This window comes from Chamaea fasciata, unplaced genomic scaffold (assembly GCF_029207755.1).
Source record: "Chamaea fasciata isolate MVZ Bird 193981 ecotype frontalis unplaced genomic scaffold, bChaFas1.0.hap1 SCAF_21, whole genome shotgun sequence".
Classification (NCBI taxonomy): domain Eukaryota; kingdom Metazoa; phylum Chordata; class Aves; order Passeriformes; family Sylviidae; genus Chamaea; species Chamaea fasciata.
The window spans coordinates 8173690-8191790 of NW_027094106.1; the positions used below are offsets into that span (position 1 = coordinate 8173690).

Sequence of the window (18101 nt, forward strand, 5' to 3'; positions counted from 1 at the left end):
AGGTTTCATTTATCTCTGTTGGATGTCTGGCCTCGTTGTGATTTTGTTGCCGGTCATTGTGATTTATCACCGACAAATGCTCCGTACCTTCCTACAGCCTGTGTGATTGCAGCGAGCCCTTGGCACAAGGGACGGGGGCACTGCCCGGCACAGGGGCACTGCCTGGGACACGTCCCACATCACAGCCGTTGAGGGGGGTGGGAAATTTGGGCTGGATTTCACATCAGGTTGGATGCTGTGAGGATGCTGAACCACCCGGCTCCCTCCAGCATCGCCCGGTGTCCCTGGGCATCTCTCAGCAGAACTGAGGCTCCCCCCTCACACACACACCTCTCCCTCTCTCTGTCTCCCTCCCAAGGCGGAGTCGTGTTAGGAATTAATGCCAAAGGGGAGCGGCTGAAGCACTGGTTCGACTGCCTGAAAAACAAGGACAAGAAAATCGAGCGCTGGCACACGCTGACCAACGAGCTGCCCGGCGCCGTCCTCAGCGACTGAGCCCCGCGGGGCCGCAGCTGCACAGCCTCGGGGCTCCTCCAGCTCTGGATCCGGGGGATCCCGGGCCAGCCAGGACAGCAGGACACCCCGGAGCAGGGCCTGGCTGCAGGGGAAGCCCTTCCCAGGGGGGAGAAGGCGACAGGTGGTTCGCTCTCGGCAAGGCTTTGTCCGAAACGCCTCTCCCGCACTCACGGCCCCACTCTCGAAGCATGCACGTGCACACTCACGCTCCCGCCCACGCAGGTGTGCACCCCTGCATGCACTGCAGTCCGGCTCCTCTCCCAAACCCTGGCTGTACTCTGTTACCTTCTCGCTGCCTTGCAAAGTCAGTGGCAACAAATGAATGCGTCCGTCCAGCGTCCGTGTGTCCGGCATCGGCAAAAGGCGTCCCCTAAACAAACAAAAAAAACCACACACACACACACACACACACGAAACCCGGAACTGTCTCCTCGAGGCAGCTTGTGCCATATCTCTGGTGGTTTGTCAGTCTCTGTGGTTCGGGCCTAAACAGTCTTTTCTGCATTTAAAGCTCCTCCGTGGGAATGAATGTGTAAACATGGAAAGAGTGTGTTTGCTTTCCTGCCACGAGTGTCGTGCTCGTCCTCTCCAGTAACTCACGGGAAGGCAGCAGAGCTGTGCAGAGCACAGTTTTCCTCCTGGGATCAGGCAGCTTCGCGTTTGGGAGGCAGAACGAGAAGCTTCCCTGGAACAGCCTTGGCTGCTCCTGCTTCCCAGGGCCGGCAGCAGCCGCTCTCCTTAATGAAACCATGCCATGCAGCAGCACGGCTGCTGTTCCAGCAAAGCCAGCTTCCAGGCTGAATTCTTCTATCTTTTTTTTTTTTTTTTTTCTCTTTTTGACCCCTTTCCAATTCATCCATTAAATCATGGAGATGCTGAGCCTCGGAGCTGAGCTGCAATTGTGTTTGTAGTTCGGCGTGGCCCTGAGGTTGATTCATTTTCTGCCTCAAGCAGCGTCCAAACCAAATAAATTTCTGTTTATGGCACGGTCATATTAATATGGCACAGTAATGATATATTGATATTATAATAATCCCAGCTATCATCTTCTGTGATCCACCTTGGCTGGTCTCTTCGTCCTCATCCCACCAGTGGGATGAGCTACAACTTTCTAGGAAATGCTGCACCATTCCCAAAATGTTTTGAAGCCTTTAAACAATGATTTCTTAGGAAGAGCTGCTTTTTCCCCACGGGTCTCAGTTATCCTCAGCTTCCAAGCCCTGTGTTCTGCCAACTTCTTTGGGTTTTTTTTTTCTTGGGAAGCAATGGAATCTCTGGAAACCTCAGTTCACTTTTCCAAGCGGCGATTGTGTTACACCTCGTTTGATATTGGGGGAGGGAGGAGATAAAAGAAGAAAAAAAAAACCAAAACAACATTCATAGGGGTTTTTTTTAATAACTTAATATTTGTAATGCATCCTTGCAGATATGCATGGGTTTTGTTTGAATGCTGGCAGCCCTGTCAAGTTGGATGTTCCCACTAATCCTTTCTGGTCCGGCACCTTATAGCCTGGTTGAGGTCTGGGCTTCCAGGGAAGCTCCAGGAGCACCAGGATGGCTGTGCCTCCCTTTTCTGGCAAAGTTCCTTTCGATCCATCCTTTTTTTTTTTTCCCAGCCTATGAAACTGGTTGATGCCTGAGGTGGAGTAGGACGTGCGTGTGTGGGTTCCTTCACTTTGTACCCCGGTCTTTTCTAAGTGGACACTCCGTCCCTCGTCGCAGCTGCATGCAGAGTTTGGTGGTTGTCATGCCAGGCCTCGTGAAATGTTTGATACCAATGTTTTGCTACCATGTGAAGGCTGCAGAAACCGTCCTTACCTGCATCCTGAGAGACTTTTTGTATTTCAGTATTACCTTATCTGTGTACTTTGGGTCAGATTTGTTAATATTTATAATGAGAACCGAAAATAAAAAGGTTAAAAGAATAAAAATTTAAAAAAAAAGGAAAAAAAAAATATAAAAGGTTGATGCTGGTGGTGCAGCTTTTGAATTTGGGGGGAGGGCAAGGATTTTTGGGGAGAAATGGTTTTAAACCAGAGCATTGGGGGCTGCTTGGCCCAATGCAGCATAAATACTATGTATGTATTTATAAAAAAAATATATATATGGGGTTATATATGCAGAGAGAGAAAATACATATATATGGCCCAATTAAGTATATATACTACGTTTATTTATATTTATTTATGTTTAATATGTATTTAATAGCCTTGAAGCCCAGCAAACCCAGGGCACAGGGAATGATGTCCAGCCCCAGGTGCCAAGGCCAGGCTTACAGGAAAATCCACCTGGAAAGCACAAGGGGGAAAAAAAAAAAAAAATTTACTCAATTAAATGATGCTCTGTTGAGCCATCAGATTTTTGTTTTAAGTCACTCTTTATCCCCTTGGGAATAAAGAGCTGATTACAAAAAGCGGGAGGACAAACCCTTTCAGATTAAAATCAAGCTTAAAGGTATTTGAATTCCAAGCTGCTCTGGGGCACGTCAGCCCCTCCTGCCCTATAAAGAGGCTCTGCTTTTAGGGAAGCTCACCTGGCCCAGGTGCTGCTGCTCCATGGACAGCACCCCGGAGCCCCAGAACGTCACCCCAGGGCCTTTTGATGGCCCCCAGTGGCCCCACCAGGCCCCCAGGGCCATGTACCTGGCGGTGGCCGTGCTCATGGGGCTGGTGGTGGCCTCAGCCTCGGTGCTCAACGGCCTGGTCATCGTGGTGTCCATCAGGCACAAGAAGCTGCGCTCGCCCCTGAATTACATCCTGGTGAACCTGGCCGTGGCCAACCTGCTGGTGACGCTCTGCGGCAGCTCCGTCAGCCTCTCCAACAACATCAGCGGCTTCTTCGTGTTTGGGGAGCGCCTCTGCCAGCTGGAGGGCTTCATGGTGTCCCTGACAGGTAAGGGGGTGAATTCCACACCTGCCTCGGTGCTTTTGGGTTTAGCTGAGGGGCTTTGGAGGCGTTTCACCACGTTGTGAAATCCGGGTCCTTCAGGTCTTTGTTAGAGCAGGGAAGGGTTGGGGACATGGTTGGCTCAGCCAGGTCACCACACGTCCAGTGTTGGTCTTGACAGAGTGGGGAATGTCACTTGGGGGCGTGGGGAATCCTTGTTTGGGATGCATTGCACGGGTGCTGGCTGTGCACCAGGGACAGGAAATTGCACAGGACCTCTCCTCGAGGACACTCTGTTGTTGTAAGCACGAGGCGTCACAGCTCACCCATTGCCAACTTCATTTCTGAGGGCCAAATATCCCAGTTGTCCCTGCTGTGGGAGGAGCGGTGCCAAAACCAGTTTTTAGCAGCCAAATATCCCAGCTCTCCTGGCTGTAAGCAAAAAAACCACATCTGACTGCTTGTTCAAACATTTGCTTGAACTAAATCATCATCTCCCGCGTCCCAGCAGAAGCCGTCCCTGAGACACAACCCCTCGCTGTCCCCACAGGCATCGTGGGGCTGTGGTCCCTGGCCATCCTGGCCCTGGAGAGGTACCTGGTGGTCTGCAGACCCCTGGGAGACTTTAGGTTCCAGCACCGGCACGCTGTCAGTGGCTGTGCCTTCACCTGGGGCTGGTCCCTGCTCTGGACAACCCCACCACTCCTGGGCTGGAGCAGCTACGTGCCTGAAGGTAGGGGAGATGTGCATCACACTCCACTGATGTTGTCTTCTCGCATCTCGGTTTCAAGCCTGGAGAGGGTCTGTGCTGGAGTTTAAAGGGTAAATCTCTCCCGTTAATATCTCCTGCTTGCTCGGCCAATAATCCTCTCCTGGAGGCTGTTGTTTGGAAGTTCCCCATCGCAGGACACTCTGTAGCTGTTCTTATTTGGAGCCGGGAGCGGCTCTGGCCGCTGGAGCAGCACCCAGCACACACCTGCTCTTGTAGGGGCCTGGCACAAGCCCACAACAAATCACAGAGGGCATCTGGGCAGCCCAAACCCCTCAGTGGCTGATCTCCAGGCCCCTGGGGATGGAAATGTGAGAGGTGCTTGGGTGGCATGGCTGTTTTGGAGCCCATCCCTGAGCCCTGATCCAAGCCCTGACTGGTTGAGGCTCATCCCCAACCTTTATTGCAGGCCTGAGAACCTCCTGCGGGCCCAACTGGTACACGGGCGGCAGCAACAACAGCAGCTACATCCTGGCCTTGTTTGTCACCTGCTTTGTGATGCCCCTGAGCCTGATCCTCTTCTCCTACACCAACCTGCTGCTGACCCTGCGGGCGGTGAGTGCGCCCGGCTCGGGCTCCGTGGGGATGGAGCGTCTCCGTCCTCCTCAGGGCGGCTTTTGGGGACAGCCAAAGGAGCTGGCACCTCCTGGCAGTGCCATCAGGGCTCCCAAAGGACGGGAGGGCTGTTCCAAGCTGCTGACAGGCGTCTCCCTGTCCCCCAAACTCCCCGCAGGCCGCGGCGCAGCAGCAGCAGTCGGACACCACGCAGCAGGCGGAGAGGGAGGTGACACGCATGGTGGTGGCCATGGTGGTGGCCTTCCTCACCTGCTGGCTGCCCTACACCACCTTTGCGCTGGTGGTGGCCACCGCCAAGGACATTGTCATCCAGCCGGCCCTGGCATCCCTGCCCTCCTACTTCTCCAAGACGGCCACGGTTTACAACCCCATCATCTACGTCTTCATGAACAAACAGGTGAGAGAGCTCCGAACAAAGCCACCCCAGCTTCTCTGGGGCTGCTGGAGAACAGCTTGGCAAGGCCCCAAAAGCCCGGAGGAACCATCCGTCCTCTCTGGAAGTGTGGCCACAGGCTGGATCCCGGGGTTGCTGTGTAAGCAGCAAGGATTTGGGGAATAAAATGGAAAGGGAGGGAGCAGCCTGCGAGCCCGAACTAGAGCTCATTTTCCGCCTCCATGGTTTTATGGGGTCAGGCAACTTAATGTTGGATCACAAGCTGCTCGTTGAAGGCACAAAGCAAACAGAATGAAACTTTTATTGTCCATAAACCGCCAAGAGTCGGGCTGGGAATAGACAGAGATCTTTCCCAAAATATAACCAGCGTCCAGCCTGCCGAGCCTCGAGGTTGACGCCGGATTTCTGCTGCCACAAATAACCTGTCCCTTCCTTCCTCCCCTGCCCAGTTCCAGAGCTGCCTGCTGGGGATGCTGTGCTGTGGTTACCACCCCCTGGGGATGGGGAAAACCTCTCCAGCTGCCCCCAGTCCCCAGGCGGCTGCAGAGGGGCTGAGGAACAAGGTGACACCATCCCACCCTGTGTGACAGCTGCCACATCCTGCCTGCACCAGTGCCAGCTCCAGGATCTGCCTGTGCCACCCACAGCAGCACAGGGGGGCTCGGGCTGGAGCTGACGAGGCGGCTCTCAAAGGTTGGAGAGGTGTCCCATCCCCAAAAAAAGACATAGTGTCTCCTTGCAGGTGAGGAGCCATCCCATCCTGGGAGAAACCAGATTTTCACTCTCCTAAGGAACCCCCTCCCTGCCTCCCTCCCAGCCCCTCACCTTGGAGCCTCTCAAGAACACCAAATAAAAAATGAACAGTAATTTCTCCTCAGCGCACCCCATCCCAGGTTGCTGTTTGGCCCAGGGTCAGGTGGAACATGGTCTGTCACCGTCCCCACACAGACCCAGCCCTGCCGGCAGTGCCTGGTCCTGCTGTGAACTTCAGGGAGATGCTGTAAATCTGGCATAAACCCAGCAGGGATGTTCAAGAGCCAACTGTGTTAATAAACACTAATAAACACTGAGCAGTTCATCTGTTTTACTGGCTGATAGAGGCTTTGACAGAAAACACATCCCCTCCTGCCACCAGAGCTGGCACATCCCTCGTGGCAAGTGCCACAAACATCACTACAGAAAGCCAGAAAAAAAAACAGACACAAAGTGAATTTTTATTTTATTTATTTTTTTTTTTTAAGAGTTAACGAAATAAGGAAAGGTCTGAATCCACTGATTTCCCAGCAAGGGGGAAAACACAAGTAATAACAGGCCCCAAGGCACAGCAGAGGCACCACTGCCCACCAGCAGCAAACAAAGGATGCCAAAGCCTGCAAGGATAAAATAAAAGATAAAAAAAACCTCCACGAGGCTCGGCAGCTTCACGCCTCATCTTAAATCTCAAATCACAGTGTTTATCTACCCCAGCTGCAATCACACTTCTGTTTTTGGAGGCAGATTCTGTCATTCGGGAGCCCAGGAAAGGCTTCTAAAGGCGATATTGAAGACAGCGAGTCGCTGAAACTGGGTTTCACCCAATTCCTCTCTCTCTAAAGAAAGTCTGCTTGCCTTCAGAGTTGTCTGTTACAGATTTTTTCGATCCTGAACCCTTGAATTGCTTTCAGAATGAGGTGACCCACAGCCAGGCACCCCAGCAATTTGCACTGCCATGGAGGATGATGAGATTTGGGAGACTGAGGGTTTGGGTTGGTGTTTGTTTTTTTTTTTCCACCGTCTGAGAGTCTCTGCTTCAAACCAAAAATAAAAGAATCCCCAAACCAGTACAAAGGAACTAAATATGTTGGAGCAACCTGGTCTAGTGGGGTGGAATTAAATCATATTTATGGTATTTTCCACGCCAAACCATTCCACGGTTCCATGACCTGGTGTGGGGGAAAAGACACCCATCCCCATCCTCATCCCCATCCTCAGCCTCCCTCTCTCTTGCTGTGCACAACAGCTCAGCTCACACGGCTCGGAGAGGAATTAGAACAGCTCAGGATCACGGTTTTAATTTAATTAATTGGGCTTTCATTCTCCGGGAAGCTGAAAAGCAGAATTAGATGGGCCCCTCTGATCTCCTCCGCTGTCTTGCACTGGTCCTCGTTTAATTGTCCCTGTTAATTACAGCTTTTGTGCCCATGCTTTACGTTATCAGGATGATTCCACGTCCGCGCTAAACTTAAAGCTGGGAAAGCACAAGCAGCCGAGAAAGTGAAATCTCTGTTGTGTTCCGGCCCTGATAAGGAGATCAGACAGGCCGTGGGGCTGCTTGAAAGGCCCTCCACCAACAGAAATAAAAATTCTCCGCGTGAAGATTAAAAAAAAAAACAAAAAAGATAGGGAACCAGTTCACAGTCTGCTCACCATTTGGTCCCACAGATAAAATAGAACAGGAATTCTACTCCTAAGGAAAGGCAGGAAGCTGAGATTTCACACGCCGCAGCCCAAACGCGACGGATGATTCCGCGCGCGCGAGAACGCCCGTGTGCTGCTCTCCAGCACACTGCTGCAGCCCCACGGGCCTTCAGCTCCTCTTTATTGAACTGGACGAGACCCAAACACAACCCAGAGTGAGGCGGGACGACCCTCAGTTATGAGCCACGAGCCACCAAGGACAGGCTCCACACAAGAAAAATTTGCAACTTCAACTTTGGCGCTCGGAATCCCGGCAGGTGACACAGCCCCCAGGGCCGGGGGGTGCAGGATCTCCTTCCAGCAGCTCCCACCAGGAATAAAAACCCTTCTGCCTGCAGCACACAAGTCCCACACAGAGAATGCAGCTTGGTACAAGCCTGAGTTAGAAAATATTAAAGGGTTTTTTTGGGGGCAGAATTGTGTCACAGCCCGAGGCGCTTCTGTGGCTCCGTCCCTGCCACAACAGGACCAACACATGAAAGATTTTTTTTTATTTTCTCTTGATCTTTGCTCAGAAAGCTCCCCCACCTCTGCAGCAATCCTCTCTGGAGCAGCTCTGTCAGTACCTGGTTGTATCATAGTCCGACGATGGTTAACAGCGTTAAAAACAAGCGAAAAACCCGACAAAAACGACCCCAAAAATGAACCTCCAAGCCAGAAAAAGAACCACATGGCAGCACAATAACCTTGGAAACTTTTATTAATGCTGCTGAACCAAATTAACAGGTGCAAAATCGGAGCATTTCCTCGCAAAAACAGGAATGAAGGTGCAAAACTTGACACACCCAGACGTGCAAAACCATCTCAAAGCCCTGTGTCTGTGAGGGAACAGGACAACCTTCACTCCTGCACCTTGAACGGCATTTATCACCAAAAAAGTGTTCAATATGAAATTGCTGTGCCTATCAAAATTCTAAGCCAAACTCAAATCATATCCAGGGATTTTTTTTTTTTTTTGGACGAGGCCTACCAAAAATGTGGTTGAATTAAACATCAGGTATCTTCATAACAACCTCATCTTTTTTTCACATTCTTGTCTGATGCTGGCAGGGAACATATTGCTGCACTTGCAATCTCTGGAGAACACTGCCTTTCCCTCATTAGCTTTTTGCACAGCAATTAATCCCTTTAATCAGTCAAATCAGTTCAACACTAGATCACAAAAGCACTAAGTAAAGAGAAAACAAGAAATTACCTTGTTAAATTTAATGAGCAAGGAAAAAACAGACACTACACGGGCTGTAACACTCCGGCATGGAAACATTTCAGTGCCTGAGCAGCACCAAGCAGCCCACAGAACCACAATCATTTTGTCTTTAATGTGAAAACTGCATAATGCAACAGAGCAAGAAAATCCTTTAGCTGATGAAAATGTGCACGTGCAGAATAAAAAGCAGTTTCATGAGGATGTGACAGAAAAAAAAAAACACTTCACTTCTGCACCAGTGACACTGCCTGTGCATGCAACAGTGGCACCAAACCAGTACAAACCATATCAGAACACAGAGCATCAGATTTTTTTTCTGAACTTGCTGCTGCTGTTCAAGGAAGTCTGAGCTTTACAGGTGTTTATGTGGCCAGAAAGGGCTGTAATTCACAGACTAAACACTGTGCAGGCAGCAGCAAGCAGGTGATGTGTGGAACTTATTCACTCTTGTGTTTTAATCATGGAGAGAGCTCTCATCCAAAACGATTATCCTGCAGGGGACAAAACAAAAAAAAAAAAAGAGAAAAAAAGGAGGAAAAAAATGGTTATGCAGTTGTGTTTTCTTATCTAAACTACAAGATGAAGGGTATGGGGTTTTTCCAGTGCCTCTTTTTCATGGAAAACAGGAAATGCAGCTCATGCCACACATAAATTTCTACCACAATTCCAGTTTAACTCACAGAGAGTCTCACCTGAAGGGTGGAGCTGGAGCCCGCTGCTGCTGGGGGTGGGATTTCTGATCCTTGGGGTGCTCCTCTGAAAAACAGGGAAATTCAGCTCAGGACACGAAAGCCACGCAACACCCCAGAGACAGCAAGCGAGTCCAGTGCTGCAGCTTTCTCTGCTTGATTCATTCAGCCACAAATGGAAGCAGAGCCCAGCCCCAGCTCCGCTGCTGCTGGTGCATCACGCAGGACCCCCGTGGTGATCAGAAACCAACCCTGATTTCAATCCCTGAGGCCCAATCCCAGCTGTGGAGCTCTGAGAGAAAACAGCTTGCTGATAGCAACAACAACGTCACTGCAATAACGAGCACAGTGATGTCAGCCCCAGGCTCCTACATTTGAAAATTACCATCGATATTTCCAAAAGTAACCAGAGATTTGGGGACATTTCAAACTTTGGGGGCATCCAGCAGCTCTACAGACAAAGAGCACCTGCTGAAGTCCCTGCACAGCTTCCTGCTGCTCTGTCTCCAGCCCAGGCTCTGCTCTCCTCTACTTCATTCTTCCTTCCAGCATCTTCTGGATCCTGCAGGCTGGCAGCCCTTGAATGATAGAGTTTTGTGTATCATCCTCCTTTTTTTTTTTTTTTTTCTTAACAGGATGAAACAGAAAATTCTGATGCCAAACTCAAGAATGTCTCAAGTTCCTTAGTGAGACAGAAGTCAGGGATGACTTATGAGCATTCACTGTGGAGCTGTTCAGAGTTACTGGGCTCTGCTCTTTAGTTCTAAGAGGAAAAAATAGTTGTTTGGGATATGAATCTTTTCCTTGAAATGATGTTTAAATGACTTCTGCCATGTTCTTCAAATTTCCTAACAAACTGCCATGAAAGCACAACCATTTTCACAAACTCTTCTTTATAAAAAGCTTTCATGACTCTCTTCTCTTAATGCACATTTTCTCCGTCTCAAAAAATTCCCCCATTCTGTCAAATTATCTCTGATTTCTGTGAAAACCAAGCACTGCCTCCCAAACCTGTTGAAGTATTTGCTTTCCACCTACAGGAAGTTGTATTAACAAAACATTCTTTTCCCCTCTCAATTTAGTAGGAGCTGTTCACGGTGATGTCTCCAGGCAAGTTCCCTGACACTCCGCTCCCTAAGGAGTCACAGCCCAGCTGCTGAAAAGTCCTGCACAGATCTGTGCACACCACACAAAACAAACCCTTGAGCACAAATGTAAATTATCAGCTCACCCAAGAGTGTGTCCCCGAGGTGGTTCTTGGATCTCCTCATCTCCTGCATGGAGCATTCTTTCCAAAATATCATCGAGACTGGAGTGAGCCCTGCTAAATAAAAGATTCCAAAGGGATGGTGACAAGGTTCGTGCTGCAAATTTTCAAATAAAATAGTCACAAGGGTATTTAAAGTTATTTCTGTGAGCATCAAATCTTGTTAAAATTCTACATTTTTGTTTTAACTCAAGCCTTCCCATCCTTTTTCGTACCTTTCTGTCTCCTCTGCTAGATTAAATGACTCCTCAGTCCATAAACTCTGATTTGCCTTCTCATTTCTCCCACATTCTTTTTCTGACTCTCTGTTTTCCATTTCAACTTGATCAGCAGCTATTCACATAAACAGCAAGATTTTAGTATCAAAGAAAGATCCTAAAGACATTAAAATGTTGTTTTCTTTGCTGCACTTGGGAAATTTCTAGTTGCCCACTTCTCAGTCACTCTTTCCTGAGTGGCCTGATTTTCTACCAGATAAACAAAATCCCATTTTCTGCAGTCAAAGGTGGCCAGCAGCAAGGCCCAGAGAAATATTTCACTCCAACACATCTCCAGATTCACGGGACTCAACCTTTTGTTTCCCACTGAAATACAAAATGCACGTGGAAATTAATCTTTCACCTTCCCCCTTCCAACCCCAGATATGGGAGAGAAACCCAAGGGGAACCTGAGGACGTCAGCTTGGTTTGCCTATTGATCAAAATCCAGGGATTTCCCCTCAAAGACTTATCAAGTTCTTCTCCCCACAAAAATCAGGGTTAGGGTTGGGCTTAGGGTTGAGAGAGTGAGAGCTCAGGAGCTCTGGGGCTGGGAAGGGCATCCCATGGTGAATTTCCCAATCTGGAAATTCATGGTGATGGGCTCAAACTTAGGTTTAGGCTAATGGGGAATATTTCAGCCCCTTCTGCTGGGCTGTGATAAGCGGGAAGCACGAGGCTGCCACAAAAAAACGGGAGTCTGAAATAGCTGTGCTTTATGCAAATACAAGAAAACCACAGTGAGTGAGCAGCCAGCAAGAGCCTGCTGCAGTCCTCTCCCCCTAAAAACAAGCAGCTCCAACCAACTTCCATCCCTCAGGAAAAGATTTAACAAAGCTGTAGGGTAACCAAACATGTGCCAGCACCATTCTCAAGTGACTGTGCTATTTAGCTTTTTACAGACTTAACTCATCTTCTTTTTTTTTTTTTTTTGTCTTTTTTTTGTCTGCCTTTTTTTTTTTTAACTGCTGCTCACTTTGTGACTCACCGGAGGAAAGAAAAAGCACAGCCTATAAACATTTAGGTTTTCTGCTCCTCTGACACGACTTGTTGTACATCTAAAAATGATTCCCACTTAGCACCATTTGCATTTGCAGCAGCACAAAGATTCACCACTCGGCTGTCTTTGTAACAGAGCAGGAAATACAATATTCATTACCCCAGTGGAAGCTATTTTCTTACTCTGTGAAATCAGAGGAATTATTTCACGCTGGAGGATTTAGGAACATTAACAGGTAGGGTGCACTGGCCACTTTCTGAACTGAATCACCCTCCCAGAATGGAAACTTCAATGGGTTTGACACCAAATCCACCACCTCTCCTCCTGCGGGTGTTGTCACCCGTGTTTGAACACAGCACCAGCCACAGCGGCACGATAAAAGCAGGAAATTAATTCTCATGGTTAGACCTGCAAAACCTCCCACGTGGACTTTGGAGGGAACACACAGGGAAAAGGCAGCAAACGCTGGTGGGGGCACCAAGCTGCAAACCGCAGTTAATTGTTACAGCTGAACACACAGTGACGAGGACTCAGAGGCACTGTGCAGCAAGGCAAATGGAATTTGCTATTTTTAATCTCTACATTGGGACTGTTAGCAACCAACCATTCACTCGCACTCTGGAGTCTTGCAGTCCCATCCCTTCCAATCCTGGAGTGAGGGAATCTTGCTGCTTTAAGTGTTCTGTTAAAAACGGAATTATTTCCACGTTGATCTAGGTTGACCACACACTAAAGTACCACACAACTTCACCCATCCAACCCCAGAGGAAAAGCTGTACATGATTTATAATTATTTTATGTATTAACCTTACAAACCGCCCCTGACCACCACTGATGGCATCACTGATGATGCCAGTGTCCACAGGTTCTTGTTTTGGCGAATGAGGAAAGAAGGTCAGGATGGACATTTTAATTACCCCAAGGTCTGGGGTTAATTTAGGAGGAACTTAATGATGGGTAAGCAAAGCAAACTCTTCTCCAACACCCTCCCAGTGGAAACCACGCAGAGTTTTTACACATCTCTGACAGGAGATGTGTGTGAACACAAAGAGAAATGCAAATCACTGAGCTCTGCACAGACACCTGGGGGGGTGCAGCTGCCTCCTCTACTGGGGAACACGAATTGCTCCAGGACACCTTTGAAAAATTCAGTGTACACCAAATTCCTCCCCGTGTTCAACTCCACCTGCACTCAGTGTGCTGTCAGCAGCAGCAAGGAACCACTCAGAGAAATGCAGAGCCTTCAAGGACTTGCCAGTTATTTAATCTGTTGATGCCCAGCTTCCTAATCATGGACCGCAACGAATTTGGAAGCTCTGGTGTACTTTGGCAGCCAATGCTTTGGGAGAAATCCTGACTGAGCACAGCTGGGAAGCCTCCCAACGTTTGGGGTGAAGTGCCTCTTACCAATTTCATCCAGCAGCTCTTGGGCTGGTGGAGGCAGCTCATCAATGGAGGGGAGAGATGCCTCGGAGAGTGCTGAGACAGAGAAAAAAAAATTCTAGTTAATTAGCAGTGATTAATCCTTAGTAACTGTGACATAGGCTTACACTCTGATAGCATCTTCCTTACATATTTCATTTAACACCCTGCACGAGCCCAGCTCATTCACATTCTATCAAAATTTCCCTAAATAATTCCGTAATGGAAAAATCATTTCGAGCCAGACTCGCCCATTCAGCTCCCAGTGCTGTATCAGGAATTGGAGAGCAGCAATATTTACACTTCAAACAGAGGTTGATTTAGAGGTCAGAGTTCTCAGTCTGCAGGTGCAAACACAAAATCCATAACCTAATTAGCACCAGCAGTACATGGCTGAGTGCGAAGCTATTTATCCCTCTAAAAAGAGACATCCGGGAACAAAAAAAGAAGGGGGGAAAAAAAAAAGGGAAAAAATAATTAACAGACTGCTACATTTCCTTTCAAATCCATTCCTCTGTTTATTGAACAATTTATTTTGGCTGGGGCTGGGATGAAAGACTTACCAGGTGCCTGCCTGGTGTTTCTCAGGGATGAAGCAACTGGTGGCAACCCAACCTGTGCGGGATCAAACAGAATAAAACACAAGACGGTAAATTGAAAAACTGCTGATCCTCAATCCTCCCCTTCAACATCCCAAATCCAAAATGAGGCAGAACCTTCAATTAAAGCCTGAGCTGACCATTAAATTTTAAACTAAGCTTTTCCATCAGCTCAGAATATGAAAATAGAATAAGACTGATGCGTCAAAAATTTTGCTTAGGCTGCGGTGCACTCGTATTTTAGCTGTGAGACACCATCAGCTACACAATCTTTATTCCAACACTCTGAATGGAAAATTGGATGGGAATTTTCTGACTGGACAGTTCCAAGATTTCTTCAGTTCCCACTCTCTGCTTGGAATCTTTCATTATTAAAGCACGGGCACATCTGTTCACCAGATGAGCCCCCCAAAATTAAGAATTTGTAACCAGAGGCAAATCCCCCACTGCCCTCAAAATGGAAATGTGCACTTAATCCTAGAATAAGATTTTGGACAAGCATCAGCAGAGGCACACAGGGCAGCTCTGCCCTGTAAACGAATTTAATGAATTTAATCAATTCCAAGTGCTGTGGCCCAGGAGCAGCACGACACAGCCCTGCCCGTGTCAGGTCAGGCACACAATGAGCCCTGCCTGCTGTCCTGCCTGAGCAAACCCTGATTTCAGCTCCAAAGGACAACCCCGGCAGCGGGAACAAGGAGAAAAGGCGAAAAGGCAGCTATTTGATACAAAAACTGTCCGCAAAAAAACAATCTGGAGATAATGCTGTGGGCTCGGGAACACCTTCAGTGCCCAAAAAGATCCGTGGACATGGCTGCAGTGACCTCAGGAAACCCTGCACTGCAAAGGGAGGGGTTGTGACAGGACAAAGCTGGGGAGACTGGGCACATTTTGTGCGCAGAAAAACACAAAGCCCTGACCAAAGGGCTCATCCAACCCCGGCTTTTCCATGGTTTTTATCACTCCCTGCTTCCAAGATTCCAAAGGCTGGGAAGTGGAAATTCCTCACAGCCAGAGAAGGGATGGAGGGCAAGGAAAAGCCAAGATTTACAAGCAAGAGGAACCTAAATCTTTGTATAATCTGCCTTGAAACCAGTCAGGGCTTTCCCCACTTTATCAACGGAGCCGCGATTCCAAAATACTCCCAAAGACCTGCAAGAATTTCCCTGCTTGCGTTTATTTTTAGGGAAAAATATTATCCACAATATTCTTCAGGAACACGAAAAGGATATTTAAAGAAACTCCTGGTGTAAGTTATTTTCTGACTTACGGGTTCTTTCAGTCCAAACGGGCAAATTCTTGGAGCTACCCCTGGAATTTCCGGGCTCCTCTCCTCCTCACAGGCTGTGGTGAAAGTCTTGAACACTGTGGAGGAGGTGTCTTGAGAGCCACAAAAGGAAGAATCTGAAGAAAACTCACGGCAGTGTTTGTATTTCTCAAAGGCTAATGGAATTTTTCCCTCTAGAATTTAAAAAAAAAAAGAAAAAAAAAAAGGGGGGGAAAAAAAACCCCAGCAAAGCTGGAGAATTATTTTTGGAATTTTTGTATCTTTATCACCTTTCAACAGAAGCAGAAAAAAGGGAGGGAACAGGCACCTGCACAAGAAACTCCTGAGAAAGCGTTACCCATAAAAGACCAAACTGATAACCCAGGAGTTCCACCTCGCACAAAACTTTGCCAACTGAGAAATTCCACTGTGTTACGCCAAATTAACGGAGCACAAAGCAAATGTTAATTCATTGCTCTTAAGCGCTCCAGTTCAACAAACATTAATCACATTATTTAACTTGTTATCAACACTCAAACCATCCTGAGTGCTTATTAAATTGCCTTTAAAACCCACATGGATCAGTTCAAATTTAAATGACTCAGTTTCTGATTTACGAAGGCTGCCAATATCTTCCAGAGACCTTTCAAGGCAGTGACTTTTGCAGCTGTGTCCCTGTAAATTCCCCTTTAATTCTCTGTCTTTGGACAATAATGTTTCAAACAGCGTTTCTTGTGGTTACTCACTGCAAGCCTGACATTTCTGCACGGTGTCCATGGAGCTGCCATGATTCACCTTGATGACTTTTACACCAAAAAAAAAAAAAACCAAAAAAACAAAACCTGGCAGAAAAGTCTGGCTGGCACAGAGAGGAGAAATAATTCCCTGTGAACCCATTTTTTTTATCCCCTCTCCCTGCATTACCTGAGCCCAGGGGGGTGCTGACACTGGTGGGAGCGTGGCTCAGCCGAGGTGTTTTACACTCCACACCCCTCTGGAAGTTCTGCTCACAGGGGATGCTGGACAAATCCTGAATATCTGCCACTGATCTGAATTATTGAGAGATGTTCTGACAGTTAGAATGGCCACTTCCTGCACCTGTGAATCACCAGATCCTGCTATTTTCAGCGTCTTGAAATTTTAATCTCGCGCAGTCTTATCTAGTTCACTGCAATGGAGGGAGACGTTCCCTTTGAAACTTCCCACAGGAATCTTGGGAGGCCCAAAATCTCCATCCTCAGGAATGTTGCAGAGGCAGAAAAGGTTAATTATTTGCTTCCCCTTCCTTTCCAGGACTTCTTAAATAATCCTCCTATAAGAGCAGCTCAGGAAGCTGCTTCCACAAAGGGCAGGGAGCAAAAGGTAGAAAAAAATCCCCCAAAGCCAAGGGAAAACCTCAAGGGTTAACAAAAAATTAATGAGCCATTAATTGAGACTAAATTAAGGTCTTGGGAGCATTTAAAAGAATGACTCTGATAAAACTGAGACTGCTGGAGATCAGCACAGGCACCGACACACCCCCAAGTGAAAAAAAAAATGAAATCCAAACTGATCAAATTTTGGGGAGATGCACCCTGGATTAAATCCTCCTCACAGGCCACGAGAAGAACACACACCTCCTGCAAACCAGTAATTTTATGCAAATCCCCATTAGCTGCAAAAATAAATTAACTTCATTAGTTGAGTCACAAACATATCCTGCTAAATTTTTTTTTTCCCCTCCCTGAAAATCACAGGACTATTTCTGTAATAAAATTTATTTGGCTCCACACGAATGATTTGCTCTTTAAAGTGATTTAACATCCCCTGTGCCATATGGAGAGAAAGGAATCCTCACACTTTAATGGGGAAGAAGCACACTCAGATTCCCACCAAGTTAATTACTTCTGAATGTGAAAATACTTCCAACTCAGGACAACTCTTTTACACCAATCTCACGACTTTTCACAGGAAAATACTCTCTAAAAACTCTGGAGAGTTTTCTCTTGGTCTGTCTCATCCCCCTGCCTTGCACCGACACTAAATTTTGTAGTTAATGATCAATTTGCCCAAGTTTTCCTATAAAATGTGGCTCTTACACATCTTTTTCTGGGCTTTCTTCCTGTGGCTCCCACAGCGTCGCTCCACGTGCTGCATCCACACTGAAATGAGGGAGGAAAGGTCACGTTCACCCTCCGAAAATTATGGAAATAGAAGGATTTGGTTTCCTTTCTCTCAGGAAGTTTGAGCACTACCTTCTCTCTCAGGTAGACTGCAGCTCATTAACACTTTTTGCTTAAAACCTCAGCACGGGGTAGGAGAAAAATGTCATTTTTAAGCAGATTGAGGAGTTGTTAAAACTTCTAATTGCCATGTGCAGCTCCAGAACACAACTGAAATTAAGCAAATCCAAATCTAGGAATACACACCCCTCCACTGTTTCATCACCCTTTGATCTGTCTCAGCTTGTGACAAACTCACTCAAGGTCAAAGAGGATTTAGGCAGATGCAGAGAGAGCAACACCCCCTCTGCCCTGCTGTCAGAAGTTCCTAAGCCAAGGGAGGAACCCAAAACATTCTTTTTTTTTTTCTCCTAAAGAAAGTGATTTCCACTGCTGGTGCCTCCCTTTGGCCCAGGGAACTGAGCTCCTGTGTGGGGAGGAGGGAGCCCAGCCCTGGCAGTCACAGCGCTCTGACCAAAGATGAAACTGGTAAAATATAAAATACCATAAAATATAACATTTACAGGAGAAAAAAAAAAAAAAAAAACAAACCCCTCCTGTTTTTCAGAGGAGAAAGCCAAATCTCCAGGATTT

The 18101-nt window shown here is 47.5% G+C and overlaps 3 protein-coding genes across 4 annotated transcripts in view; 2 read left to right on the forward strand and 1 right to left on the reverse strand.

Annotated features, from left to right (window-relative positions):
- Nucleotides 1–2646, forward strand: part of DOC2B (double C2 domain beta) — a 29196-nt gene extending 26550 nt beyond the window's left edge. For both annotated transcript variants that reach the window (XM_066202269.1, XM_066202270.1), the window contains one exon: nt 359–2646. In XM_066202269.1, coding sequence (XP_066058366.1) covers nt 359–495 — 137 coding nt within the window. In that variant the 3' untranslated portion in view covers nt 496–2646. The remainder of the gene's footprint in view (nt 1–358) is intronic.
- Nucleotides 2647–3071: 425 nt separating this feature from the next.
- LOC136300094 (pinopsin) lies at nt 3072–5728 on the forward strand. Its single transcript, XM_066202227.1, has 5 exons — nt 3072–3408; nt 3953–4135; nt 4581–4726; nt 4905–5144; nt 5591–5728. Exons 1-5 carry the CDS (start codon nt 3072–3074, stop codon nt 5726–5728), a joined length of 1044 nt encoding a protein of 347 aa, XP_066058324.1.
- A 2558-nt stretch (nt 5729–8286) lies between these two features.
- Nucleotides 8287–18101, reverse strand: part of TEX14 (testis expressed 14, intercellular bridge forming factor) — a 28878-nt gene continuing 19063 nt past the window's right edge. The window contains exons 21-31 of the mRNA XM_066201839.1: nt 17385–17447; nt 16231–16355; nt 15310–15500; nt 14004–14055; nt 13426–13497; nt 12623–12700; nt 10977–11094; nt 10726–10815; nt 9963–10072; nt 9498–9561; nt 8287–9296 (exon numbers count right to left, since the gene is read on the reverse strand). Coding sequence (XP_066057936.1) covers nt 9260–9296; nt 9498–9561; nt 9963–10072; nt 10726–10815; nt 10977–11094; nt 12623–12700; nt 13426–13497; nt 14004–14055; nt 15310–15500; nt 16231–16355; nt 17385–17447 — 1000 coding nt within the window. The 3' untranslated portion in view covers nt 8287–9259. The remainder of the gene's footprint in view (nt 9297–9497; nt 9562–9962; nt 10073–10725; nt 10816–10976; nt 11095–12622; nt 12701–13425; nt 13498–14003; nt 14056–15309; nt 15501–16230; nt 16356–17384; nt 17448–18101) is intronic.

Bases quoted from the DNA above. Each gene is read 5' to 3' on its own strand.
- LOC136300094 (XM_066202227.1), top strand. From the start codon at position 3,072: ATGGACAGCACCCCGGAGCCCCAGAACGTCACCCCAGGGCCTTTTGAT. The intron at 4,136-4,580 runs GTAGGGGAGATG...CCTTTATTGCAG, and splicing joins GAGCAGCTACGTGCCTGAAG to GCCTGAGAACCTCCTGCGGG. The intron at 5,145-5,590 runs GTGAGAGAGCTC...TCCCCTGCCCAG, and splicing joins ACGTCTTCATGAACAAACAG to TTCCAGAGCTGCCTGCTGGG.